Source organism: Pangasianodon hypophthalmus, chromosome 9, assembly GCF_027358585.1.
Source record: "Pangasianodon hypophthalmus isolate fPanHyp1 chromosome 9, fPanHyp1.pri, whole genome shotgun sequence".
NCBI classification, from domain to species: Eukaryota; Metazoa; Chordata; class Actinopteri; order Siluriformes; family Pangasiidae; genus Pangasianodon; species Pangasianodon hypophthalmus.
In genome coordinates, this window is record NC_069718.1 from 4,079,672 (window position 1) to 4,107,079 (window position 27,408).

At 39.8% G+C, this 27,408-nt stretch overlaps 2 protein-coding genes and 1 long non-coding RNA gene across 4 annotated transcripts; 1 reads left to right on the top strand and 2 right to left on the bottom strand.

The window, feature by feature from the left end:
- On the top strand, positions 1–7,792 carry LOC113523845 (lymphocyte antigen 6B-like). The gene is made up of 3 exons (XM_026909906.3): positions 1–316; positions 5,358–5,480; positions 6,623–7,792. The coding sequence occupies exons 1-3, from the start codon at positions 259–261 to the stop codon at positions 6,841–6,843; spliced, it is 402 nt and encodes a 133-aa protein (XP_026765707.1). The 5' UTR covers positions 1–258; the 3' UTR covers positions 6,844–7,792.
- A 3,794-nt stretch (positions 7,793–11,586) lies between these two features.
- Positions 11,587–17,684, bottom strand: clic1 (chloride intracellular channel 1). The gene is made up of 6 exons (XM_026909904.3): positions 17,303–17,684; positions 14,752–14,861; positions 13,599–13,724; positions 12,665–12,771; positions 12,383–12,564; positions 11,587–12,288 (listed from the first exon to the last, which is right to left on the bottom strand). The coding sequence occupies exons 1-6, from the start codon at positions 17,342–17,344 to the stop codon at positions 12,127–12,129; spliced, it is 729 nt and encodes a 242-aa protein (XP_026765705.1). The 5' UTR covers positions 17,345–17,684; the 3' UTR covers positions 11,587–12,126.
- Positions 17,685–18,245: 561 nt separating this feature from the next.
- LOC128318931 (uncharacterized) lies at positions 18,246–21,210 on the bottom strand. Of its 2 annotated transcripts, none has more exons than XR_008302353.1 (4): positions 21,034–21,210; positions 19,430–19,518; positions 18,884–18,931; positions 18,246–18,780 (listed from the first exon to the last, which is right to left on the bottom strand). It is a non-coding gene; the product is annotated as an uncharacterized LOC128318931 (long non-coding RNA). The 2 variants fall into 2 exon arrangements; XR_008302352.1 differs by having other exon boundaries at positions 19,430–19,521.
- Between the last annotated feature and the right edge of the window lie 6,198 nt (positions 21,211–27,408).

The window sequence follows — 27,408 nt, forward strand, 5'->3', positions numbered from 1 at the left end:
CACACACACACACTATACACAGCCTTCTCCGGAGAGAACTCGGGATCTGCAGGAGGAGAAAACACTCAGATGTTGAAAAAAGTGGAGAGAGACAGAGAGAGAGAGAGAGAGAGAGAGAGAGAGAAGTTGATGAATACTGAGTTTAAGTTTCGATCGTGAAGGAGATCAGATTTTCAGGAGCAATACAGAACAGAAACAAGGAGAGAAGGATAAACAGAGTAGTAAAGGTAAGTGAGAAGAGATTTTGACGTGCTCATCATGTCCAGCTCCACAGCACTGCTCTCCCTCGTCCTGCTGAGTCTTCTGTCTTCCACAGGTACGACCTCCACAACACTCTGCTCCATTAGCACTAAATCACCGCCAACACCTTTCATTTAGGACTGTAATGAAAGTAAATGTGGAATAAACCACTGTGTGTGGTGCTGTTATAGGAAAATAATGAGCGACCGGGTGGTGTGATGTAGAAAGGATAAGAGGTGACACTTTACACGTTAGTTTATTTTCAGCCCTTTAAAGCGCAGCAAAGCAGTTTAATGAGTTTAGAGCGAGGAACGTTTCACACTTCGCCCAAATATCCAAGATCGATAGAGGGAGGTTTGTTTCCAAATGAATTTATTGTGAAACTTGAACATTTTGTATATCACTTCTGAAGGGTGTGTAATTTGAACAAAAATGGGGCGGGGCTAATTTCCGGGCCAGAAAAATGCAAAGAGAAGTGGAAGATGAAAGAACTTGCGAACTCCATTGCGAATCGCAGTATTGCGAAGGTGTTTCTGAAACTATAAGATTATTACAGGGGTGTGGTCTGATATAAATGTGCTAGTGTGCTAGCTAAGCCCCTCCCACTGTCTTTCAATGATAAAAAGACACCAGTTTAAAGTTTCTTTTATCAGATTATTTGCTGTAAACAATTGTGTGAAACCGAGAGCAACAGCACCACCAACAGGTCGTAAGAAACCCACGCAGAACGGTGTGACGAAGCGAGAAGCGTGAAGTGAGGCTGGTGCTGATTTCTATCTCACCAATCCATAATACGACATCAGCAGTGAGTGTGAAGAGCAGTTACAGGTGCAATGAACATGAGCAAGGTGGATTATTTACTCCATCATGCTAAGAGTAGACAGACCAAATCAAATCACACATCAAATCAAAATCACACACACACACTGTCCAATCTACGTACAAATCACATCAAAGGACAGATGACAGAACTGTAAGTTTAGTGTTTTATGGTTAAAAGGTTTGGCGCTTTTCTGGTGTTTCGTATTCAGAGGAACGATGGCATGAAGCCAGTAGATCCTTCCAGACTTAAAAAAAAATTAGAAATGATGAATGAAGCTGCTGATCTGTCTTCAAGTGTGTGTGTGTGTGTGTGTGTGTGTGTGTGTGTGTGAAATAGCTTGCCCCACATCATTCCTATTATGCCATCAGTGAGACCTCATGATATAACGCATTAATCAATAGTTTCATTGTTGAGCTCTTGATAAATATGAGATTTCAGCCTCCACCAGTCATTACTTCTGGAGTGTTCTTTGAGAAGAATCACGTTATTCGACTTCAGCTGGAAGTCAGATCACTTTCATACATGGTGCATTTACACGTAAGCTGACATGAAGTGAACATCTGTTCAGCAAGTCCATCAACAGCATCCTACAACGCAGATCTGAGGTCATTTAAACTCACCGACGCCCCTCTTACAGGGAAAATGAACCATGTGCCCGATTTCACACCCTTCTTTCATAACAAGCTGTAAAATATTGACTGTGTGTTTCTACTTTCACACCTAGATACGCAGTAACACTGTGTTTGTGTCTCCACACTGCTGGTTCTCTCACACAGGGCGTGAGAATGGAGATTTCTGGGATTTTACACCGGTGTGGAGCAAAAACAAACTATTTTTTATTAATTCAATTCAGTTTTATATTATAATTTGTATAGCACTTTTAACAATGGACATTGTCACAAAGCAGCTTTACAGAAATATATAAATTCAGGATATATATTTTGAATTTATAAATTTATCCCTAATGAGAGAGCCGGAGGTGAAGGTGGTGAGGAAAAACTCCCTGAGACATCATGAGGAAGAAATCTTGACAGGAACCAGACTCAAAAGGAAACCCATCCTCATCTGGGTGACACCCGATAGTGCGATTATAAATAATTCCCTTCTAAACTGTATAATATATGGTCAAAAAGTGCAATTGTGTAACCACGCAGTGCAGTTTTTACAGCATAAAATGTGGCAGTTTGACAGTTCATGTGCCGCAGTAGTTACGTAACAAGCTGACAGAGTTTATTGGAGAAAACTGTGAGAAAAAAAGACCAGAAAACTAATTTTAAAAAAATGCCAGAAAATGACAAAACCCAGAGTTCTCAGTGGTTTCAGTTCCTGTCATCTGATTATCAGGATTTTGCAAATAATGTTGAAAAATATTCATTCTTCATTTCTAACTGCATTATTTAACAAATTTATTACAAATTGGACACAAATATGTAGCTATATATATATATACATACATACATACAGTTCTGTGCAAAAGTCTTAGGCACATGCAAAGAAATGCTGTAGAGCAAAGATGCCTTCAAAAATAATGAAATTAAATGTTTCTACATTAAAAAAATACTATAAAGAGCAGTAAACAGTAATAAATGAAACAAAGTCAATATTTGGTGTGACGATCCTTCACTTTAAAAAATAAAGCAGTATCTGAGGTGCAGTGTGTGCAGTTTTATAAGGAAATGAGCTGGAAGTGTTACTGAGCATCTTGCAGAAGCAGCCACAGTTCTTCTGGAGACTTTGACTGTCGACTCGCTTCTTATTTCTGCAGCGAAACCCAGCAGCCTTCATTATGTTTTTATCTGAAAAGTGTCTCTTATGGAATCTGCTGCTTTCTTTACTGACATACAAACATTTTTCTGTAGCATTTCATTTTGTGCTGGAAAACTAATGTTTGGAATCTAAAACGTTTTTGTACTGAATCAATAATGTAGAAGTCAGAAAATAAACATCTATAACAAAGTTTGTACTAAAAAAAATAGGGTGCCAAGACTTTTGCACAGTACTGTATATCTATCTATCTATATACACACACAATAAACCAAGAAAAAATGGAAATGATCTTTCTTCCTCACCATTAACTGCAAAGTCAAAGAAATCACAATGAAATAATCATCAGGAGCAACAAAACACTTTATGAGCTAATAAAAGTTACTGAAAGTCTCTTTGCTTGGATGCGTCATGTTTATAATTAACACGTATTCCCTATAAAAGAGTATTAATGTGTTGGTGGGGATGTGTTCAGGCAATAAATCGGTGTAATGAAGCATTTAAGGATAACCTCTGTGCTAATGCTCTGACATTAACTTCTCAGTGTAGTGAGCTGATGAGAATGAAGCTCTTTTGACTCAGTGAGTCAGATCATTTGACTCCGAGTGGAGTCGACTCTTTCGGCTCCCAGAAACCATTTTTAAAAAAAGTTTTTAAAAATTTTTCTTTAAGTCTTACTCTATCATTCAATAAACCAAACAGCGTTACTTTTTATTGCATTTCTTATAAAATATACATTGCATTTTCTATAAAATACGCAGACGGATCCTCAGTGTCAAGCTGAGAGTCAAACTCACCGTTCACGAACAGCTCAGACATTTGAAAAGTTTTTTTCATAAAATCATTTTGATTCAATTAAATTACAATGCAATATTTTAAAACAACACTCATATCCAGTAGACCTTACAGAAAAGTCACACATTTTTTTTTTTTACACAATTCATTTATTTCCACAGGTGACTCTTTTCCACAGGACTTGTTTCTTGCACACGATTTGATACGTGCATTTGACTCAAAGAGCCGACTCTTTCACGAACGACACCTCAGCCGTGTAGCTCTGTAAGATCTGCTGCACACTGGCTGCTTGTTGTTTGAGGATGAGGAATCTGATAACTGGTCCAGCGTGACTGAAATGTGGTGGGTAGAAACTGAATAAGCAGAACAGCATGACTGAGGACAAAGAGCATTTCTGTACATAACTGAACTACTTATTCACCTCTTCAGATTGAATTATTGTCATGCTGATCTATCCTCATATCCCCACGTCCAGTTTCTCACCTCCACCTCCACAGGGAATGATCCATCCTGCAGACTGCAGACCAAAGAACCTTTCTAAACTAGTCACTAAATTTCATACCCAGCTTTAGAGTTTATATTATTATACATGGTGAGATGGTAATGTTCATCATTTCTCTACTAAGTTGGTCACTAGGGGCCAATATTTAATCTCAGCTCTGGATGGCGCTCTTGGTTTAGGAACATAATCTAATCTCGGGGTGTAACATAAAGCCACTGTCTTTATCTGTATGTGTCTAATGCTCCAAATATCTGTACATGCTCTGTTTGTATTCCTGTTTAAACAGGAAGTGGGCGTGGTCTACATCAGACTTTATTTATTGATCAATTTTTTTTTGGTTCCAGAAAAAAAAAAAAAAAAAAAAAAACAGGGCTGCTGTAAAAAGAAGTCATTTTTCATTCAGTAATTATGACAATAAAGAGCAATTTAACAATATGTTAAGTGTTAAGATGTTCGCTTTTACATTGTTATTAAAAGTATGATAGTTGTTTCAGTCATTCTCATTTAAAGCCACGTATAAGATTAGTATTTTTTTGGTTAATTTGTGAGAATAATCTATTATTAAAATATTCTGGATTTTTTGCAGCCTCAACTTTACTTAATATAGTTAATTTTGTATTAATATTTCTTGTTATGATTTATTTATTTATTTGGAATTTTACCATATGCTTACGTCTTGTGCTACAAAAAAAAGGCTTTTTTGTACAAAGCATGTGTCCTTGCTCTGGAAGCCGTCTCTTCTTAAAGATGATAGACTTTAATTAGTTTCTGGTTACTGGGCCAAAAGACACAGAATTGAGGAATCTATTGAGGATGGAGACAATTTTAATTACAGTATTGAGAAGCACCTGGTGTTTCAGTTCATGCTAATTACCTACCTAGCTAATGTAACTAGGTTAGCTAGATGATCATCACTGCCTACCTAGCTGACTAGCATTAACCACAATACCAGCTAGTCCACTTATTCCATGTAATGTAAAAAAAAAAAAAAAAATCATATGACTATTTTTTATGATTAATATCTAATAATTGATCTAGTTGTTACGTAAATTATGTTAGTATAACCATTATGGCTGAATCATTTCCATTTCTTCATTTCGCTCACATTTGTTTTTCCCCCTGTCCATAACAGGGCTTAACAGAGGTTAAATCATAGGAGTGTGTGTGTGTGTGTGTGTGTGTGTGTGTGTGTGTACCATCTCATCATCACCTCCCTCTCTGTCTGCCCCTCAGCGGTGTGTCTCACCTGTTACGAGTGTGTGTTTCCAACCATCTCTCCACTCGAATGCCAGGGGTTTCCGAAGAAATGTGCTGCAGGTGAGCGCTGCCTGTACAGCACCGCCACAGCCGTAAAGGGTGAGGACACACACACACACACACACACACACACACACACACACACTCACTCACACACACCAGTGATCCACTCATACCAGCACCACACACACTACCATGTCAGTGTTACAGCCATACTGAGAATAACTCATCAGTCAAATGAGAACAAGTCTGGACCAAGAACATCCCCCTGATGGACTCCTGCAGATTCACTGCTGTACGGATTCGATAAACCAGAAAATATGGTGGAATTATTTATGTTAAATATTTACAAGTTGCTTTGAACTTGTACTTGCTGGTACCAACTGGTCAGGTTGAACAGCCTGGCTGGTCAGACTGGATCTAGCTGGTCGGGGCTGGTTCTTGCTGGTCAGACTGGGTCAGACTGGATCTAGCTGGTCGGGGCTGGTTCTTGCTGGTCAGACTGGGTCAGACTGGATCTAGCTGGTCGGGGCTGGTGATTGCTGGTCAGACTGGATTCTAACTATCCAGGTTTCATAATTTTAGAGGAGCTTTGGTCACTGGACTGGTTCCAGGATTGATGGTTTTAAAGGGATTTTAAACGCTTGGTTCTAGCTGGTCAGGTTTGATGGCCTTAGAGAGGATTTTGGAAATATGCAGACTGGTTCTAGCTGGCCAGACTAATTCTACCCTTTTAAAGAGGATTTGGACAGTTGCAAGCTGGTTCTAGCTGGTCAGACTGGTTGTAACTGGTCAGGTTTGATGGTTTTACAGTAGTAGAGCTTCAATCTAGTTGGTGAGGCTTGTGCTTGCAGGTCAGGTTGGTTTTATCTCAGAGCTTAACAGTACCTACACCAGCCTGGGCGAGCACCTAAACCAGCTACGGCCAGCTTGGGTGGTGTTTCTGTAAATGCTAGTTTGCTAGCTATGTTCATGTTAGCTAACTGCTTGCTAGCTAACACCAAGTTGTAGTTAGCTAACATTAGATAAAGTGAAATGATACATTTTTAATTTACACATCATGCAGAAGGAATTATAGGACGTGTGTGTTGTTGGATTTGGTGCAGGTTACAGTGGAGGTATGATAACAACATAAAACTGAAGCATTAAAAGGAAAAGGCCACGTGGAGATATTTTTTGTCTGGTCTTCTCCTGGATGTCAGGACATGAGTGTGAAGTTGCTTGTTGTTCTCTGTCCTCAGACTCGGTGCGTTTTGTGCTGAAGGAGAAGAGCTGTGCCGCAGCGTCCAAGTGTGGTATTAGAGGAGAGAAACGCACCGCAGGACTCGTCTTCAGCTACAACACACAATGCTGCGACACTGACCTGTGTAACGCTGCGGCCCCGCCCGGCGCCCCCTGCTGGAGCCGAACGGCACTGAGCCTCGGCGGCACGGCGCTCGCTGTCCTGCTGGCCTCAGTGTGAAACCACACACACCCACACCCACACACTTCTCTGTTTACCTAATCATATCTGCTACAACATCACAGACACTTTACCCAATAATCTCTGAATGGTTCACTCATCACTTCTGATGTGTGACACACACACACACACACACACACACACACAGAGCAGTCCAGGCTATTTGCATACTACTCATTGAATGGTTCACTTGTAAAATTCTCATCTGTTGCACCTAAAGTGACACACACACACACACACACACACACACACACTGATCTATAGCTGAAATGAGTCATAGTTATTTTCTCACTCACCACACACACACACACACACACACTCTACATATATATATATATATATCTCGACACTAAACCTGAGAGCACAGCTGCATTTTTCTCTCTCTCTCTCTCTCTCTCTCCCTCTCTCTCTCTCTCACACACAGCTTTAACAGTACAAACCTTCTGTAACTAACAGGAACTTTCTAGAACATGATGACACCTATTCTGATTCTAGAATAATGACTGGTGATAGTGTATTACCCCTAGCATGCTCTAATTCTGGAACTAATAAACAAATAAATACCTGGTTCCAATTCCAGAACATTAAAGTACAATCATGTCCTAGACTCCTAACATGTTCTGATTCTGGAACTCTAAAGGTCAGCGAACTGTAAGTGAGAGTACATGAGCTGTGACGTAATGTTGATGTAAGGTGTAAACTGTGGAAAGGTGACTAGCAGGTTGATGTTAAACGTAATTTCAGTGTAATTTAATTCATAAAGAGTCTTTTCTAGTAATTTACCAACACATCTGAGTGAAATGGATGGTTCTGCCTCGTTTCCATGGTCACAGTGATTTTACAATGTGTGTATAAAAAGACTCAATAGCTACATGTTAGCTAGCTAAGTTGTTTGCTTTGGTAATACTTGTTCTGATTCAAGAAAATATTAAAATTATTCTGTCAGGTTCTTGAGTTCTGATATTTTATACCTGGGGTGGGATGAGCATGACGTATCAGCGTGACAGTATACACCAATCAGCCCTAACAGGTGACGTGAATAACACTGATTATCTTGTTACAATGGCACCTGTTAAGGAGTGAGATATATTAGACAAGCAAGTGAACAGTCAGTTCTTGAAGTTGATGTGTTGGAAACAGGAAAAATGGGCAAGCGTAAGGATTAGAGAGACTTTGACAAGCGCCAAATTGTGATGGCTAGACGACTGGGTCAGAGCTTCTCCAGAGCAGCAGGTCTTGTGGGATGTTCCTGGTATGCAGTGGTTAGTACTTACCAAAAGTGGTCCAAGGAAGGACAACCGGTGAACCATTGACAGGGTCATGGACGCCCAAGGCTCACTGATACATTGCTGGGAAACTTTGGGTCCTGGCATTCATGTGGATGTTACGTTGACACGTACCACCTGCCTAAACATCATTGCAGACCGAGTTACACCCCCTTCATGGCAACAGTGTTCCCTAATGGAAGTGACCTCTTTCAGCAGGATAATGTTCCCTGACACACTGCAGAAACTGTTCAGGAATGGTTTGAGGAACATGACCAAGAGTTCAAGGTGTTGATTTGGCCTCCAATTTCAGTAGATCTCAATCCGATTGAGCATCTGTGGGACGTGCTGGACAAACAAGTCCGATCCATGGAGGCCGCATCTCACAACTTACAGGACTTAAAGCAGTGGTTCTCAACCCGCGGCCCGCATGCGACCCGTCACAAACGCAAAAGCGTCATGCGACGCTGACCACGTTAAAAAAAAACTTATAGTTTTACAATTCATATATATTTCTTAAATGTATTAAACAAATAAAAGTTTGAACAATAATTTTTATGTAATATAAAATAATTTTAGTGATCATGTATTGTTTTCAGACATGCGCAGTACTGACGCAAGTATCAACTGACGCAGTTACACAGTTAACGCACACAATTACAAGCGCGCGCTCTGGCAGATTTAACGCAGTCATCAGTTAACGATCAATTAATCAAAATGGACAAATTTGTCATTAGAGGAGAAAAAAAGATGTGAGGAAAATACTAATGAAAGAACACATGCAAACATCAGGTGTCCCATTAATGATAAGTAGAATTATACTCTCTAATAATAATAATAATAATAAATCTAATTGTAAGCATTTAGAAACCTTAATATCTGGTTAGTTTGCATTTGTGACGTCGTATGTAAATGATGTAAATGCGGCCCGTGAGACTTGAACTTGGACATAGTGCGGCCCACTGAAAAAAAAAGGTTGAGAACCACTGACTTAAAGGATCTGCTGCTGACGTCTTGGTGCCAGATACCACAGCACACCTTCAGGGATCTAGTGGAGTCCATGCCTCGACGAGGCAGGTGGTTTTAATGTCATGGCTGATCGGTGTACAGTCACGAGAAAAACAGAAATTATTATATCGCTTATTGTTATGCTACACCACTGGAGCTGAGTTTACAGAAAAAAATGTATATATTACTCCAAAATGTTTTAACCCATTGATCTATCCATGCATCATTCCTGCTCCTTAGCACTCTGCCTCGATTCACTTTTTATTATTTGATAATAAATAAATCCATCACATCCTTTAGGTTCTTTATTAAGGCTTGTGTATTTGCGTATTTTATAAAAAGGATACAAAAGACAACACACATCGCTATTTGATTATCCTCTAGCCAGTTAGTGCAACTGCATCATGGCTGTAAATCAGCGGCGCTATCAGCTCGTACACACCCGGAGTTCAGCAGAAAGAGGAAGGAAACAGCAGCGCAGGAGGAAGAGTGAGAAGACGGAGAGAGGAGGAGGAAGAAGAAAAGGACAGCGAGGTTTCAGACCGAGGGGTAGGAGGAGGGGCTTTTCCTCTCGCTCTCACGGACAATCGAACTTCTCTGTTCTACAGGAAACCTGCATCTGGTCTTACTTCAGAAACCGTAACACACCAACAATTAAGAAGCAATCATCAGTCTCTGACAGCGTCACGTCTTTACAAATAACGTTTCTTATAAAATTACACAGCTCCAGCACGGGATGTGTTGACAATCAGCTGTACGACCAACAATCCTTCATGTGAATATCAAAATGTTATGATTGTAAAATATAAAAAATAGTTTCTAGAACGTCAAAGTTCCCGTGAAATCAGAATCCGATGTTTTTGTGCGAGTTTCTTGGCGCTGTAGACACAAACAAGACGATAAATATAAAAAGATAAAATCATTAAAATAAACATATTTTGTAGATATTTGAGTTCTTGATGATTCTTTGTGCACTCGTTCAATCGAATGCTCTCTAGAACACATCTTTCCAGCAAGGTAAACAAACTGGGCGGGACAAATCGCTCTCAGGTAGCAGCAAGTTAGCATCGAACGTGCAGCTTCGTGCGTGTTATTCTGCTTCCAAGCCATCCATGGTGTTGAAAAGATGGCAGGTGTGTGTGTGTGTGTGTGTGTGTGTGTGTGTGTGTGTTGGCTCAAACATGCACGTCCGTTGCTGGTTGCACTGCGATGGTCTCTGAGCAGCAACATGCAGTTTAATACTCCGCTAACGTGTGAGCGCCAATTTCAAGTCACGTGTACGTGTGTGTGTGTGTGTGTGTGTGTGTGTGTGTAAGCCAAAAACAGCACAGTGGTTCACCAGATCAACAGCCACTACCTCAGCGAGTCCTCTACCTGCACATGAAACATAAACTCACACGTTTCACACGGGCTTCGTCTCAAATCCTGTGCTGTATAGAAGAGAAATGCGACACCTCGCACTATTGTGTCTCCAGAACACAACACCGTGTGTGAATGTGTGTGTGTGTGTGTGTTGTTTACCCCCCAAAAAAATTTGCAATCACAGTGCACTGATAGCTCCGCCCCTTTTCTCCATGAGCACACAAAGTGGTTCACACTTCATTCCTCGTTCCTTCTCTTCACTAATGCACTGAAATACGTCGTTTGAGAAACAGCTCGTGTGGGTTTAAAGGTGCAATATTAGTCAGGCTAACTGCACGCTTGCTTCATCGCTACGACACGCCGAGCAAACGGATGCAGGGGGTTTCGTTTCTGAAAGAGGAACAGAGAACGAGTGTGAGCCAACGACATCCTGAGAGTAACAGCTCACACACTCCTCTCAGCCACTCCTCAGTCAGTCCATTCAGCCGGCTTGCTGTCATTTATCTAGCGAAAGATAAGCTAAGCTAGCCTGCCGCCTTTAGCGTTAACGGTAAGCTAGCTGACAATCATGCTCTGCAATTAAAGTCAGAATTTTGCAGTGTGAATTACAGACTAGTGGTGATGTCACATGATTGAGTTTGTGATTGGCTGGTTAAATTGAACTTAAGCTCCACCCCTTGTGGACTGTCATTTGGAAAAATTAAGGGGTGTGTGTGTGTGTGTGCTCAGCTAAGCGTGGGAACATGAGACAAACCCAAAAAAAAAAAAAACAATTATAAAAATAGAGGTAATGAGCCGACACAACAGTTGACACGTTGTTGTGAATGAAAACAGAAGCGTGTGAGAAAACAGAGCAGAAAAAAAAGAAGAAAGGAGAAGAGGGTGTGTATCGAAAGATTAGCATGCTCCCTAATAAGTTTGAAATGTCTCGCTAGTGCAAAATGTCCTCCGTGAGCTGCTTGTTAAAGGGACGGTTCAGCAAACTGTCCAAATACTTCGTTCGGTTTGGTAAAGAGCTAGCTATATAAGAGCTTGAGCTAGCTGTATAGTTTGAATTTTCGTAAAATGACACTAAGAATTCTTCCTTTTTTTTTTTTTTCTTTCTCCCCAGAAAAAAGAGCCACGCCCTCTCCCAAGGCTCGTGAGGTTAAAGTACATGAAAAATATAATAAATAAAAGAATCCACAGCTTTGTGCTAGCTAGCTAGCTAAATTGTTATTTTCAGTCATTAGCTAGCTCGTGCTTGGTGTATATGTTTCACAGTTGCCTAGCAACAGTAAACTCGTGAGCGGATGTTCGATTTCCGATGTCAAAAGCACAACGTTACGAGCTTTGTTTAAATAAACCGTTACGTAAAGACACTCAAACTTAGGGGGCGTGGCTTCTAATCTCGAGTGACCTATAATCCAGGAAATAAGGTAGTTTTTGAACGGATGTAGATGACTTGCTCATATTTTTCACTTCAAAAGCATAATCCTTAAAATTAAAATTACTTGGTCTACGATTGATGTAATGTTCAGAAAACATACGCGAATATGCAAATTTTGAACCGTCCCTTTAACAGCTACTGAAATGCAAACCAATAAGAAACCCTGTGTGTGTGTGTGTGTGTGTGTGTGTGTGTTTATATACAAAACTGTGTGTGTGTTTATTTGAGAGCTTTAACGACAGACGAGTAGGCGATGTGGATCTCGGCGTCACTCGGACACGTGGAGGAGAATTCCTCACGCGCGTACGCAGAATCCAGGTATCGCCATAGCGACACCAGAGAGCGAGGGATGGTGAAATCCCGAAACTTCTGACACACCACCTAAGAGAGAGAGAGAGAGAGAGACATAAAGTGTTAGCTATGTTAGCTATATTAGACAGTTCATGTGTTAGCTTCATTAGCTATGATGCGTCACCTTGACGATGTGTAACTTGGGCAGAAGGTTGCAGTCGGCCAGTGTGAGTTCCTGTCCGTCCAGGAAGGGGCGGGATGATGTGGTGACATCATCAGCGCTGTTCTCGTCAATCTCGTCGGGTAGAGGAGAGCTGAGGTATTCATCCAGCTTCGTCAGAGCCTTCAGCAGGCCTTTCTCCAGGTCTACACACACACACACACGCGCACACACACACACACACAATTAGTTATTTAATTTATTATCATCATTATTATTATTATTATTATCATTAACAGGACTCACTGTCGTTCATGGCAGGGTTGGAGTTCTTGATGTAGGCGGAGAATTTAGAGAAGACGTCCATGCCAGCAGTGTTGGACTCAGGGTTACGAGCAGCCAGACGAGGATACCTACAGTGTGTGTGTGTGTGTGTGTGTGTGTGTGTGTGTTTGTGTTTGGAGGCAGCAACCAGAGAAGGACCAACAAAGGTTAGGAATAGATCAACCAACCATCAATCATTCATCCATCCATCCATTTCTCCACCCATCCAACCACTTACCCAACCACCCATCCATTCATCTAAATCATCCATCCATCCAACCACCAATCCATCATCCAGTTCATCCATCCAACCATCATCCCATTCATCCATCCAATCACTTACCCATCCAACCATCTATCCATTTATTTACCTAACAAACCATCCATCCATTCAACAATTCATCCATCCATTTATACACCCTTCCATCCGTAATCCATCCATCCATCCACACATTCATCCACAAATGCATCCATCCATATATCCTTCCAACTATCTATCCTTTCATTAGACCCTCCATCTATTCCCAATTCTCCATCCATCCATTAATCCATTCATTAATCCACCAATAATCAATAGATCCATCCACGCACACAATCATCTACCCAACCATCCATCCATTCATTCCTCCATCCAATCATCCACCCATCCATCTAGCCTTCCATTCTCCCTCCATCCATCCATCATTCCACCAGTATTAATGAGATGGTGTTAATACTGAAATTACCATTAATAAATGAACATATGGGTGGTGAGATAAACTGAAACATACTTTTTTTAATACAATATAAATATACAGTACATGACTGTAATAATAAACAGACACAGTGATAAATAACGGCATTTTTTTTTTTTACCGAGAGTGTAAATGTGTATAAATAGATAAAAAGTAAAAAGAGTAGATGAATGAGTGCGTACTTAGGAGGGCAGAGGTGTTCCTCGAGAAACTCCTCAATCTTGTTGGTGTCCGTTTTCACTTCCCGTCCGTAGAGCAGGAAAGGGGGCTGGGCTCCTGGAGCCAGGTCCTTCAGGATATCCGGCTTCCTGAATTTTATTTAGACATTTCATCTTTTTAGTACAGAACTGAAGATGTTTTACAGTGTGTGTAAAAACATCACCAATATGGCATTAAATAAACAGGTACTGTTGAGGTCAAAAGTTTACATCCCCCTTTCAGAATCTGCAAAATGTTTATTATTTTACCAAAATAAGAGGGATCATACAAAATGCATGTTATTGTTTATTTAGTGCTGACCTGAATAAGATATTTCACATAAAAGATGTTTTCATAAAGTCCACAAGAGAAAATAATAGTTGAATTTATAAAAATGACCCCGTTCAAAAGTTTACATCCCCTTGATTCTTAATACTGTGTTGTTACCTGAATGATCCACAGCTGTGTTTTTTTGTTTAGTGATAGTTGTTCAAGAGTCCCTTGTTTGTCCTGAACAGTTAAACTGCCTGCTGTTCTTCTGAAAAATCCTTCAGGTCCCACAAATTCTTTGGTTTTCCAGCATTTTTTGTGTATTTGAACCCTTTCCAACAATGACTGTATGATTTTGAGATCCATCTTTTCACACTGAGGACGACTGAGGGACTCATATGCAACTATTACAGAAGGTTCAAACGCTCACTGATGCTCCAGAAGGAAAAACATGCATTAAGAGCCGGGGGGTGAAAACTTTTTGAATTTCAAGATCAGGGTAAATTTAACTTATTTTGTCTTCTTAGAAACATGTAACTATCTTCTGTAGGCTCTGAAGGGCAGTACTAAATGAAAAAATACGATATTTAGGCAAAATAAGAAAAATGTACACATCTTCATTCTGTTCAAAAGTTTTCACCCCCCGGCTCTTAATGAATGTTTTTTCCTTCTGGAGCATCAGTCAGAAGGAAAATAAACAATAACATGCATTTTGTATGATCCCTATTATTATTATAATAAACATTTTGCAGATTCTGAAAGGGTGATGTAAACTTTTGACCTCAACTGTATAAGCAGAAGACATTATGATGCGTATTAAGTGAAAGCAGAAGTGAAGAAAGTAGTGAAACACACACACACACACACCTCTTCATGTCGACGGTGGTCACATTAAATGTCACTCCTTTAAGCCACAGCACCATGAAGAGCCTCTGAGAGAAAGGACAGTTCCCAATGCTCTGTCCATCACTGCCCGCCTATACACACACACACACACACACACACACACACACACACACAATTCAGTTTAGCTCAGGTCACTCACATCACAATCGAATATGTATTACTAATCTGAGAAAGCTGAAAATAATAAGCACAGTTAAAATACAAAAGGTGTTTCACATTGTACGTGTCACAAAACGTGTTCTGTATTTTTTTTTTTTAATATTTATATATATATTTGTGCAACTTATGGAGGCCTCATATCTGTTTTCTTTTTTTCCTCTCACTATTAAAGCCCTCCACCATTTGACTCCATAATGTTCCGGTATAACAATGGGGAATTTGATACAGAGCAAAACAAACATCCTTATTTCCTCACAGCATCACTGCTGAACAGATGGTCAGTGTATTAACCTTTACACGTTTGCTTTGTTTTGTGTGTGTGTGTCTATATAATGGCTGTATTATGTTCTTTGATGCTATCTGCTTTATTCTTCTAGCTAGCTATGGCAGAAAGCTAATGTTCATCTTGCAAAAGCTTTCTATCTAGTTTAGGAAGAAACTGAAATGTTTATTAGTCTGAGGTAACCTAATGAGGACAAAAACAGACTCGCTTTGCTTCAGACTCTGTATGGAGTCCGACTAGCTGGTTAACTAGCTAGCTCACGAATTAACTAGCCTTTTAAACAGTGCTGCCATCTTATTTGCTAGTTTGTGCAACTTTTTAAACTAATTACTGATCACCATTGTTTGCAACGACCAATCATTAGGCACCACTGTTCCCAACGGCCAATCACTGGTCACCATTGTTCGAAACGACCAATCACTGGTTAGTATTGTTCCCACTGACCAATCACTGGTCTCCATCGTTCCCAACGTCCAAACACTGATCACTATTGTTTGTTCATCTGCACACTTCCTTGTTCTTTATTTTATACTCTTTCCTTGGTATATTTATAGTAATAAAAGCGAGTTATTTCATCCGTAACTGTTTCCTTCGTGACTATTTCCCAACTCCTCGCAACAACAGCTTCATTTTGTCTGCGATTCTGACAGAAATTATAGAATTTTTTAAAAACAGATAGTTGGTTTGTGGTGCCGTGACCAAAGATGGCTTCGTTCCATAAGAAATAAGTTATAATCTAGTTTTTTTCTTTTCTGATAAAACTCTATACTGTTGTAAGTGTTTTCAGAACATCTTCCTTTTTCATGTAACACGTTTTGATATACAGACGATCACAACCGTTCAACGAATACGCTCGGTATCTGATGTCATCTGGCGACTTCCAGTGGCCTAGCTGAGCACGCGTTAGGTACTTTCCCACGCAATGAGTTAGCGACACTGAACTTCGCTGACATTGATGCGACCTTAGCTAGCTTGTAGTGTGTGCAAGCAGCCGTGTTTTTGGTCAGTGATTATTCTCTAATGAGACATGCTAAATACATAATGTTAAATTATACGTGTTGTGGTGTGTGTGATGAAAACATCTTCAGGTGTTGTGATATTTTTAGCTAGAGCAGGTCTGAGTGGCGCTGAGTCAACAGGTCTGTGTGCGGAAATGGGAGAAAACTGCAAGAAGTTGGGTGTTGAACAATACCTGCTTTCATTCTGAAGGGAAAGAAGGACAAAATACACACTTTCCTCCACACAATGACCGCTTTATTAATGTGCCTCTTTACCTCAGCCTGGGAAAATACACAGATTTCCCTCAGGGCCCTGAAAACAGTTTCCTCTCTCACTCTCTCTCTCTCTCACTCTTTCTCTCTTTCTCTCAGGGGACAACGCCCCTCTGTTTTGATTAAGTTAGTTTACACCAATAAAACAACACAAAAATACTACAGCTCAGGGTTAAAGTTTCTAAAATGGCGGCGGCTTTAAAAAAAAAAAAAAAAAAAAACGTCCGTTAGGAACTTTTTTAAAAATTCAAACTCCATTTTGTCCTTTAAAACGGTAAAAGCGAGGCCGCATACTAAAACCTGCGTGCTCCCTATATTAGTGCACTACGCACCGTTACGACATAACGTACACCTAGGGCACTAGATAGTCACTAGGCGGCCATTTTGGAACGCGGTTACACCTTGCACTGTTATCATATAACGTTTATCAGGTAGGAGTTTATACAGTGACGCTTTTAAACAATCTGTTTTGCCAGATAAAGTTTTATTATCAGGTCGATCCTGATAAAATACATTTAGAGAACGTGCAATTATTAAATTAAAGTTTTAAAGCAGGGGAATTAGAATAAAAACAGCGTCACTGCAGTAGTGCAGATTATTATAATAACTTTATCGTACATATCTTATAAACTTTATCAGTAAATGTGGAAAATCTGAGCTCATATTGCTGTTCCCTCACTATAAAGATCTTAAATCAGCCTCACTGAGTGTGAGTTAACCGTTCTATGAAGAAAAATAGTATAATAATAATGATGATGATGAGTTTCAGTAGTTTTTCCTCCATAATCCGCCAACTCACCTTCACAAACAGCTCAATTTCCGGCTGATTTCCCTCGCTCATTTTAGTTTAGATTTAATCTTTAACACCAAAACAAACTCCAAAATCCAAATCTGGATACTTTAAAATACTAAAAAATGCAGTTTTGTGTCAAAAATGTCAAATTTTCGTCACCGATCCGATCCGACTTCCGGTCCGAAATAACGTTACAGAACTCCGCTGAAAACTCCAAGGAAACGCAAGGACAGGATGTGCGGGAGAGTGAAGGAAAAGGCGCAGCACTGCACAGCCAGCGACTCCTTTAAAATATTACACTTTATCTGAGAGAGTTTTTAGACTCGAGCCCGCCAGACTCAGCCCACTTCCCTTCAGCGCTCAGCTCCGTTTCCCTGAGTGACCGCAAAGCAGATTAGCCGCTTTTGCTAGCTTCCGCGACACGTCAGCGCGCCCGCCATATTGGAAAGGTCCGGAGTTAAACGCAGCCCAGTGCAAGGCTGAGAAAATCGACTGACTGTTCATTTAAAAAAGACTGTTTTTAGTCGCTTTACAGAAAGTTTGTTATACAAAAGTTTGTTTGTTATAGTGTATATATATATATATATATATATATATATATATATATATATATATATATATATATATATATATATATATGTGTGTGTGTGTATATTTTTCTGTTTTCTTTTTTTTATTCATTTCACAGCCGAAAGAGGAGTAGGCCAGGTTTTCATTGTATGTGACAAATAAAATCTTGAAAACACACACACACACACACACACACACACACACACACACACACATATATATATATATATATATATATATATATATATATATATATATATATATATATGTATGTGTGTGTATATACACACATATATACATACTACACACACATATTACGTATACATATACATATTACACACACTACTGGTCAAAAGTTTGGAGGGGTCACCCAGAAAATTTCACATTTTCCATGGAAACTCATACCTTTATTCATCATATGGGCTGTAAAATGCACTGAAAATGCAGTCAATATATTGACAAGGTTCGAAATAATGAGTAAAAAAATTTGTCCTTCAAATTTTGCTTTCGTCAAAGAATCTGCCCTTTGCAGCACTCAACACCTTGCAGACCTTTGGCATTCTAGCTGTAATCTGAGGAAATTTCACCCCATGCGTCCTGAAGCACTTCCCACAAGTTGGCTTGGCTTGATGGGTAGTTTTTCACGAACCATAGAGGCTCCCACAACGGCTCAAAAGGGTTGAGATCTGGTGACTGCGCAGGCCAGTCCATTACAGAGAGAATACCAGCTGACTGCTTCTTGCATAGGTTGGAGATGTGCTTTGGGTCGTTGTCCTGTTGCAGGAGGAAATTGGCTCCAGTCAAGCGCCATCCACAGGGTTTGGCATGGCAGAATGTTGTGATAGCAAAATGGTGTGATAGCAAAATGGTGTGATAGCCTTGTTTGCTCAAAATCCCTGCCAGGCAACAGGCATCTAAAAAATGCAAAGAAAATCAGGTGCCATGGATGAATTTGAGAATGAAATATTATCCATTGGAAAAGAAAAAAGAAAAGATGATGTAAGTAGCTTCCTTAACTGTATTCCACCAGCATTTTCACGTCTTCCCAGGGAAACCAGGAGTTCACTACAAATAAAGATAATGCAACTGATGAATGAGTTTTAATTCATTAAAGGAATAGTTCACCCAAAAACATTAAAATTCTGTCATAATTTACTCGCCCTCATGTCCCAGATGGTACGAGGGTAACAGTAAGAGTAAACTATGAGAGAATTTTCATTTTTGGGTGAACTATTCCTCAAAGATGTGGTTTACAAAAAGTTTTACTGACTGTTTGTATTTATCATTGTTCTCTTCTTCATCTGCTGTTACTGTGGGAATTTTTCTTTTTGGGGGTCACAGAAAATGTTCATGAAATTGATACAAACAATAAAATTGGAAACCGAATGTTTTTTGTGTTCTCCAGATTCACAACTTTGTCTTGTTGCCTAGAATGTACTTCAACATTCTCTTTTGAAAATCTATTACCAAAATAATAAAGAAGATTGAGCATCACTGGCAACAATGTACAAGCCATTTGACTGTCTTTTTTTTTTTTTTTGGAGATCCCTGCTGTAAACATACCATTGTAGAGTACACCTTCTTGATGTCTTCGTTGCTACAGACAGCTGGTAACATCCATCAGGAGTAACATATCTGATGTAAAATGATATCTGCTGTAAAAAAAGAAAATGTTAGTAACTAACAGCTTCAGTCATTATACATTTTCACTGTATGAAAAAACAAGCAGTGAAAGTGAGTGGAGACTAAAGTTAACATTTTGTTTAACATCTGTCCTTCTGTATTCCACCAAAGAAAGGAGACTGAGTAAATGAGAGTGTATAAATGACTGAAAATGACATTCTTTTCACTTTAATGCTTGACATTACTGCTACAGATCTCACAATCACGCTGTCTACGGAATAATCACTGACAGTCAGCAAATGTGGCAACGTATTTTACATTCATGTTGCTGAAAGAGAATGATTTGCATGTCAATATTTCTTTATTATGGTCGTCTAAAGCACACCTCATGTATGTGTATGTGCACTTAATACACACACATATACAGTGGAATAATTGACTGGCTCTGAAAAGAGTTCAGTGCAGCACCTGAGTCAGCACAAACACTGGCGGAAGGAGAATTCGGATCACCCCATCTATTCGATAATGCATCTTCTCTGCATTACATGGGCTCCATCACTCTGTGGTTCACACGAAACTGAGATGCCATGATGCCAAACACATTCTCCACAGTCCTCCTGGCATGTGACAGGTGGAAGTTGAAGATCCTCTGGTCAACAGGGATGGCTCTTCCTGGGTAAAGACACAGAAAATGTTGTCCGAGAGGAAATGCTTCATCTCTGACAAACACAAATGGTTCCAGACCGAGGAGCTCACCATTAGGGAGGGACAGTTCATCGGGGAGATCAAGTGTTCCATCTCTGAGAGCTCTTCCAAATGCAGAGGCAGACAATGTGCCACCATCACTGCTCTTGCCATAGGCACCAATGTCTCCCACTCTAAAAAGGTAACTGGCGTCCACCATTGCCAGAAGAACAATAGAGAATTGTCCCTTTTAGTAATAAAGGGACCCAGAATGAACAGGATCTTTCATGGTAACGTGCCCCCAAGCAGTTTGGAAAGGCCCATCGATTACCAAATCCCTCAGCAATCGCCCTCCAATCTGACTCCTAAGGCACCGACAGTTACGCTCCTTCCAAACTGCCCCAAACGGCTGTAGCCATAGATGGCCCTATTCCAACTACAGTGGATTTGCCCACCTTGAAGCTTTTGGAGATGGTGTGGCAAGAGTCACCAGTTGCCAGAAACTTAGAATTGCATAAGGCATGTGTTTTAAAGAATAATAATGTATTTAGAAACTACTATCCAGTAACTTGTCAATGTTTCATCATAAACCTAAGTACACTACAGCAAGATACTCAAGATTTCACAATGAAATAATGAAAATTAGTAACAAATCACAATGCAATCGTCCTGGTAAATGAATCTGGTCCCAAATGGAGATATTACTTACAATAACCAAGTGCAAACACTTTCTGTCAATATTAGAAGATGTTTATTAGCTACAAGCTGCAGCCATCATCATTACAACCCTGATATCTATCATATATCATAAAATAATTAATTTTAACGCAAAAACAAAGTAATATTAAATGTTTACTCACTGTAAACGTATTGCTAGCTGTTCTGCAGGACCTGTTCCCTGACCCGAAAGTACTCCTGGTGAAAGTCCTCATCCAGCTGAGGCTCTTGGATTAAAGGGTGAAACTCTCCATGCTCATTCCATGACTAGAGGATAGGGTGAACTCACAGCCTTCTGCTTTGCAGACGCTTTCGTCACTGTCACAGCAATAGCAGTGCAAGCACGTCATGATGTGTGGATAAAAAAAACCCCAACGCCTTGGTGTGTGATGTCATATCCGGTTGCTGCTCATATTCACAGTGGTCTCCAAAGAAGTTTCGCATGCTGAAAGTCTAGCGTGACCGCCCTTTTAGAACAAGAATAGACTGACAAGTTTCAGATGATAGTTTTTTTTTCCTGGCCGTTTTGAGTCTATAATCGAACCCACATATGCTGATGCTCCAGATACTCAACTAGCCTACAGAAGGCCACTTTTATTGCTTTTTTAATCAGCACAATGGTTTTATTTTAAAAGGGTTTTCTATTTTCAGCTAGCTTTTTAACATGATAAACCTGGATTAGCTCTCAAATGTGCAGTTGAAACACAGGAGTGATGGCTGCTGAAAATAACCCTCTTTACGCCTGTGTAGATATTCCATTAGAACTCATCAATTTCCAGCTATAATAGTCCTTTACAACATTAACAATATCTAGACTGTATTTTTGATCAATTTAATGCTATTTTAATTGAAATAAGCATGCTTTTATTTCAAACCCTAGGGAATTTTAAAATGACCTCAAACTATTTTTAACAGTTAATATCTTTATTATTAGTATGATTATTAACAGCCCAAAGTGTGTCAAGAAAACATTCCCCACACCATCACACCACCTCCACCAGCCTGGACTGTTGACACGAGGCAGGTTGGGTCCATGGATTCATGCTGTTGGTGCCAAATTTCTGACCCTACCATCTGTGTTCCTCAGCAGAAATCGAGATTCATCAGATCAGGCTACATATTTCCAGTCTTCTTCTGTCCAGTGTTGGTGAGCCTGCGCCCACTGCAGCCTCAGCTTTCTGTTCTTGGCTGACAGAAGTGGAACCCGATGTGGTCTTCAGCTGTTGTTCAGTTTTTTCTTTATTGCACCATTCTGTGTAAACTCTAGAGACTGTTGTGTGTGAAAATCCCAGGAGATCAACAGTTACAGAAATACTCAAACCAGCCCCTCTGGCACCAACAATCCTGCCACCCTCTGAAACCTGAAACTGAGCTGCTGGCCCATCCCGTACCTGCATGATTTTATACATTACACTAAATTATTTAAATATTTTATGTCGTGTTTTTACTAATTACTCTTTGCTTTGAGACGCAAGTAATTTACTGTTAATGGCGCCCCTTGTGGGAAAAAAATATACATAGTGTGTGTGCACTGCTAATGCATATAAGATCCTTACTGCTAATAAGAGCCAAAGCAAAGTTAAAGCAATAAAATGTGTTGATTTTGTTAAGAAAAAAAAAGGACATGACACGTGATCACAGAGCAAACTTTTCACCAGTGTGTATCTAAATGCTAGTTTTGCGTCTCTGCACTAACAATTGTCCTGGACTTGATAATATCAGTGAGAATGTAGCTCTGATTTACAGACATGATTATTAGTCCACAAACACGATCCTAAATCATTTAAATGTTTTTATGTAGTGTTTTTACTAATTATTCTTTGCTTTGAGACGCAGGTAATTTAGTGTTAATGGCGCCCCCTTGTGGAGAATCTATATTTAACCTGATAAACATTACAACAGATTACACTTGTGTGTGGTTTGGGACACGCCCACAGTGGACTGGTGATAATTAGTTACTTAGACTATACACTCACCATCCACTTTAATAGGAATACCTGTACACCTGCTCATTTATGCAGTTACCCAATCAGCCAATCATGTGGCAGCAGCACAATACATAATATCATGCAGATACAGGTCAAGAGCTTCAGTTAATGTTCACTTCAAACATCAGAATGGGGAAAATGTGTGATTTCTGTGACATTAACTGTGGCCTGGTTGTTGGTTCCAGATCGACTGGTTTGAGTTTTTCAGAAACTGTTGGATCATGTGACCATGATAGCCTCAGATTCCTGTTCCTGGCTGACAGAAGAGGAACCTGATGTGATCTTCTGCTTTTATAGCTCATCCACCTCCAGGTTTGATGTGTTGTGCGCTCTGTGATGCTTTTCTGCGCACCACGGTTGTAAAGAGTGATTATATGAGTTACTATAGACTTCCCGTCAGCTCAGACCAGTCTGATCATTCTCCTCTGATCTCTCTCATCACCAACGTGGTTCAGCCTGCAGACTCTCCGCTCACAATGTGTTTTTTGTTTTTCGCACCATTCTGTGTAAACTCTAGAGACTGTTGTGTGTGAAAATCCCAGGAGATCAGCAGGTTCTGAAATACTCAAACCAGCCCATCTGGTACCAACAACCATGTCACAGTCAAAGTCACAGAGATCACACTGTTTCTTCATTCTGATGTTTGATGTGAACATTCACTGAAGCTCTTGATCTGTATCTGCAGGATATTTTGCATTGTGCTGCTGCCACGTGATTGGCTGATTAGATAACTGCATGAATGTGCAGGTGTACAGGTGTCTCTAATAAAGTGGATGGTGAGTGTATAGTGAATAGGACGCGGTTTGGGACACGCCCACAGTGGGCTGATGATGGTGTTATGTGGACTATATAGTGAATAGGATGCGGTTTGGGACACGCCCACAGTGGACTGATGATGGTGTTATGTGGACTATATAGTGAATAGGATGTGGTTTGGGACACGCCCACAGTGGACTGATGATGGTGTTATGTGGACTATATAGTGAATAGGATGTGGTTTGGGACACACCCACAGTGGACTGATGATGGTGTTATGTGGACTATATAGTGAATAGGGTGTATTCAGACCACTCAGTTCAGCTTTAAGGTCTATAATGTACTACACCATAACAGACACTAGACGGCGCCATTGACTCGTATTAATACACTGCTGTGCTGTTAATTACAGCCTCAGTATGAAAAACACAGAGTGTTAATGCCGAGTATTTATGCAGAGTGTTTTATTCCAGGTGTTTTACACAGCGTGTACTCTGTGTGTTTATGCTGAGTGTTTACTCTGTGTTTATGTTCAGTGTTTATGCGGAGTGTTTACTCTGTGTTTATGTCGAGTGTTTATGCTGATTGTTTACTCCATATTTATGTTTGGTGTTTATGCCAAGTGTTTACTCAGTGTTTATGCCGAGTGTTTACTTTGTGTTTATGTTGAGTGTTTACTCTGTGTTTATGCCGAGTGTTTACTTTGTGTTTATGTTCAGTGTTTATGCCGAGTGTTTACTTTGTGTTTATGTTCAGTGTTTATGCCGAGTGTTTACTCAGTGTTTATGCCGAGTGTTTACTCAGTGTTTATGCCGAGTGTTTACTTTGTGTTTATGTTCAGTGTTTATGCCGAGTGTTTACTCAGTGTTTATGCCGAGTGTTTACTTTGTGTTTATGTTCAGTGTTTATGCCGAGTGTTTGCTCAGTGTTTATACCGAGTGTTTACTCAGTGTTTATACCGAGTGTTTACTCAGTGTTTATGCCGAGTGTTTACTTTGTGTTTATGTTCAGTGTTTATGCCGAGTGTTTACTCAGTGTTTATGCCGAGTGTTTACTTTGTGTTTATGTTCAGTGTTTATGCCGAGTGTTTACTCAGTGTTTATGCCGAGTGTTTACTCAGTGTTTATGCCGAGTGTTTACTCAGTGTTTATGCCGAGTGTTTACTCAGTGTTTATGCTGAGTGTTTACTTTGTGTTTATGTTCAGTGTTTATGCCGAGTGTTTATGCTGAGTTTTTACTCTGTGTTTATGTTGAATATTTATGCCCAGTGTTTACTCTGTGTGTTTACACTCGGTGTTTACTCTGTATTTATGCCAAGCGTTTACTCTGTGTGTTTACACTCGGTGTTTACTCTGTATTTATGCCAAGCGTTTACTCTGTGTTTATGTTCAGTGTTTATGCCGAGTGTTTATGCCGAGTGTTTACTCTGTGTGTTTACGCTCTGTGTTTACCCTGTATTTATGCCGAGTAGCCCGAGTGTGGTTCCTCACAGGGCGTGGTGGAAAAGTCTAGTACAGAGACACACTGTTCTTGGTGTGTGTTTTCCAGGTTGCGTGCCAGTGTGGCTTCTCTTTTTCCTTCTCTCTCTCTCTCTCTCTCTCTTTCTCTCATGATTTTTTTTTGCTTTTTCCATTTTCACTTTTCTCATTCTCATTTCTCATTTCTTTTGTCACCTTCTAATGATATTATTATTAGTAGTAATATTTGTACCTTGTGTTTTTTTACCCATGTACAGATATAAAGGTGGCTGAACAGCATTCAGTCATGTGGTTTGGGTTTTATTAGAAAGCCATCTGAGTTACCGTTGAGTTCCCATTGCCTGAGATTAGCTGACTTAATGTTTTATTCCCCATCACACTAAATAAATAGCCTGATAAATAGCCTCAAGATACACACGTGACTCAGTCTGAGCAACTCTCATTGCTCTTAATCCTCTCCTTCCATGGTAACATATTTTTCCCTTCTTTTTCTCTCCATAATTGCATGTTCTGATGTACCAGGCCAAACCACACGTCTGTGTAAAAGACTGAGTCGAGATGGTGAGTCATGCTCCATGCTGAGTAGAAAACCACACTCTTACACTGTGTATAAAAACACACACAGTCAGGTACAAAAGTCTCTTGCGATGTGAAGTAAAAATGGTCTTATGTATGAGAAAAGAAACAGAGACAAATTACACGTCCACGTTTCCACCTTTCAACTAGCTTTTGTTTAGTCCTGCCGCGCCCGCCCCGTTTCCTGTCAGTACTCGGAGCTAACATATCACAGAAATGTTAAACAAATGAGCTCACATTATTAGTGAGTCATTTGTGTTATTACAAGGCTGTGCGTCCATATTAAACTCTCTAAAATAAAATGTAAAATGTGCCCAAATACACAGTTTGGATCAATGGCAAAATGTTATCTGTTCATCTGGTGGTAGCAAGGATAAGTCCATACAAATCCTTATTTTTGAGATATTACACTAACAAGACTTCTCTACTGATGGACTTGCAGACAGATTGACAGCAGAAATCCTACCTAACCAGTAATTGTGTTAGGTAGGGCATTGTGTTCCTGAACATGAACATGTAAGTAACAACTTTCTATGACAAACAGGAAGGAAGCGATTGAAGAAAAACATTTTCAGACATTTGACCTTGCTGTGATCTCGACCCTGTCTAATCAGTTCATCTGCTGGTTATAGTGATCAAAAGTTGAAGGCTTTTTCTCTTCTTTGGTTTCTGCTTAATTTGATAGCAAGTGGCTTGATAATACACGAGTGACCTAACATATGAGAGAGCTCATATATAAACTCTAAACTAGCTAAAAACTGGACTAACCTTTTTGCGGATCTTACTTCTAGGCATGAGAGGATGTAAGCTTCAACAGAAAATGGGACAGGATGACTAAACTCCATCCACACACACCCACACACACACCCACACACACACACACACACACACACACACACGATACCTCGGCATCTGGATAACCCAGCTTGTTTACTTGTTTTCATGTTTACTTGAGGACTACCGAGCCACATGAGGTCAAAAATGAGTTAAGCACATACACATCATTACTGAGAAGTACTTTATTCTCCCATGGTGTCCTTTGTTATTTCTCAAAGTTTTGGTGTAATATTAAAAAAAAACAGATAGGCCTATCTTTACAGTCTCTATCCTGCAGCCAATAATCATCTGGGATGAATATGCAACACAGGCAGCCGTATCCAATTAATGTTTCATGTTTTATTCACATACAGACAGAAGAGAGTAGATTTGAGGCATCATATGAGAAAGAAACCTTTAGCTGAGGATGTTCTACCTGAATAAAAGTGTACAAATGCCTTGATATTCACTGGTCTTATGGTGTTTAGCCATTTTGGCACATTACAAATGGTTTGGTGCAACAGAAAGCTAATACTGTAGCTCACGTCAGATAACATTATTATGAAGTATTACACATATTAATCTGCTACAGGCAACATACTTAATAATGTGAACCTTCCAGTGTAACCGGTGCTGAAGGTAAGCCTACAGCTTATGATAATTTGTAAGACATGTACGAGACGTGCGCAATTCGTGTCTCATCAGGGTCATTTACTAATTGGGAAAATGTAATAACCATGCTGCAATTTTTGTTGTTGAGGCAAAATGTGTGCACGTTGTGCCTACGTTAAACATCTAGCATATTGAAAAATTAGTAAATTTATGATAATTTATCAGAATAAAAAAACATCAATATTAAAATTTTTAAAAAAATAGTTCATAGCTGAATTTTGGCACATGGATG

What these genes read in the sequence shown, in the direction of transcription:
- LOC113523845 (XM_026909906.3), top strand. Translation starts at nt 259, where the DNA reads ATGTCCAGCTCCACAGCACTGCTCTCCCTCGTCCTGCTGAGTCTTCTG. An exon ending in GAGTCTTCTGTCTTCCACAG is followed by an intron (nt 317 to 5,357) that starts GTACGACCTCCA and finishes TCTGCCCCTCAG; the next exon opens with CGGTGTGTCTCACCTGTTAC. An exon ending in CACCGCCACAGCCGTAAAGG is followed by an intron (nt 5,481 to 6,622) that starts GTGAGGACACAC and finishes CTCTGTCCTCAG; the next exon opens with ACTCGGTGCGTTTTGTGCTG.
- clic1 (XM_026909904.3), bottom strand. Translation starts at nt 17,344, where the DNA reads ATGAGCGAGGGAAATCAGCCGGAAATTGAGCTGTTTGTGAAG. An exon ending in AAATTGAGCTGTTTGTGAAG is followed by an intron (nt 14,862 to 17,302) that starts GTGAGTTGGCGG and finishes GTGTGTGTATAG; the next exon opens with GCGGGCAGTGATGGACAGAG. An exon ending in CCAAGTTACACATCGTCAAG is followed by an intron (nt 12,289 to 12,382) that starts GTGACGCATCAT and finishes TCTCTCTCTTAG; the next exon opens with GTGGTGTGTCAGAAGTTTCG.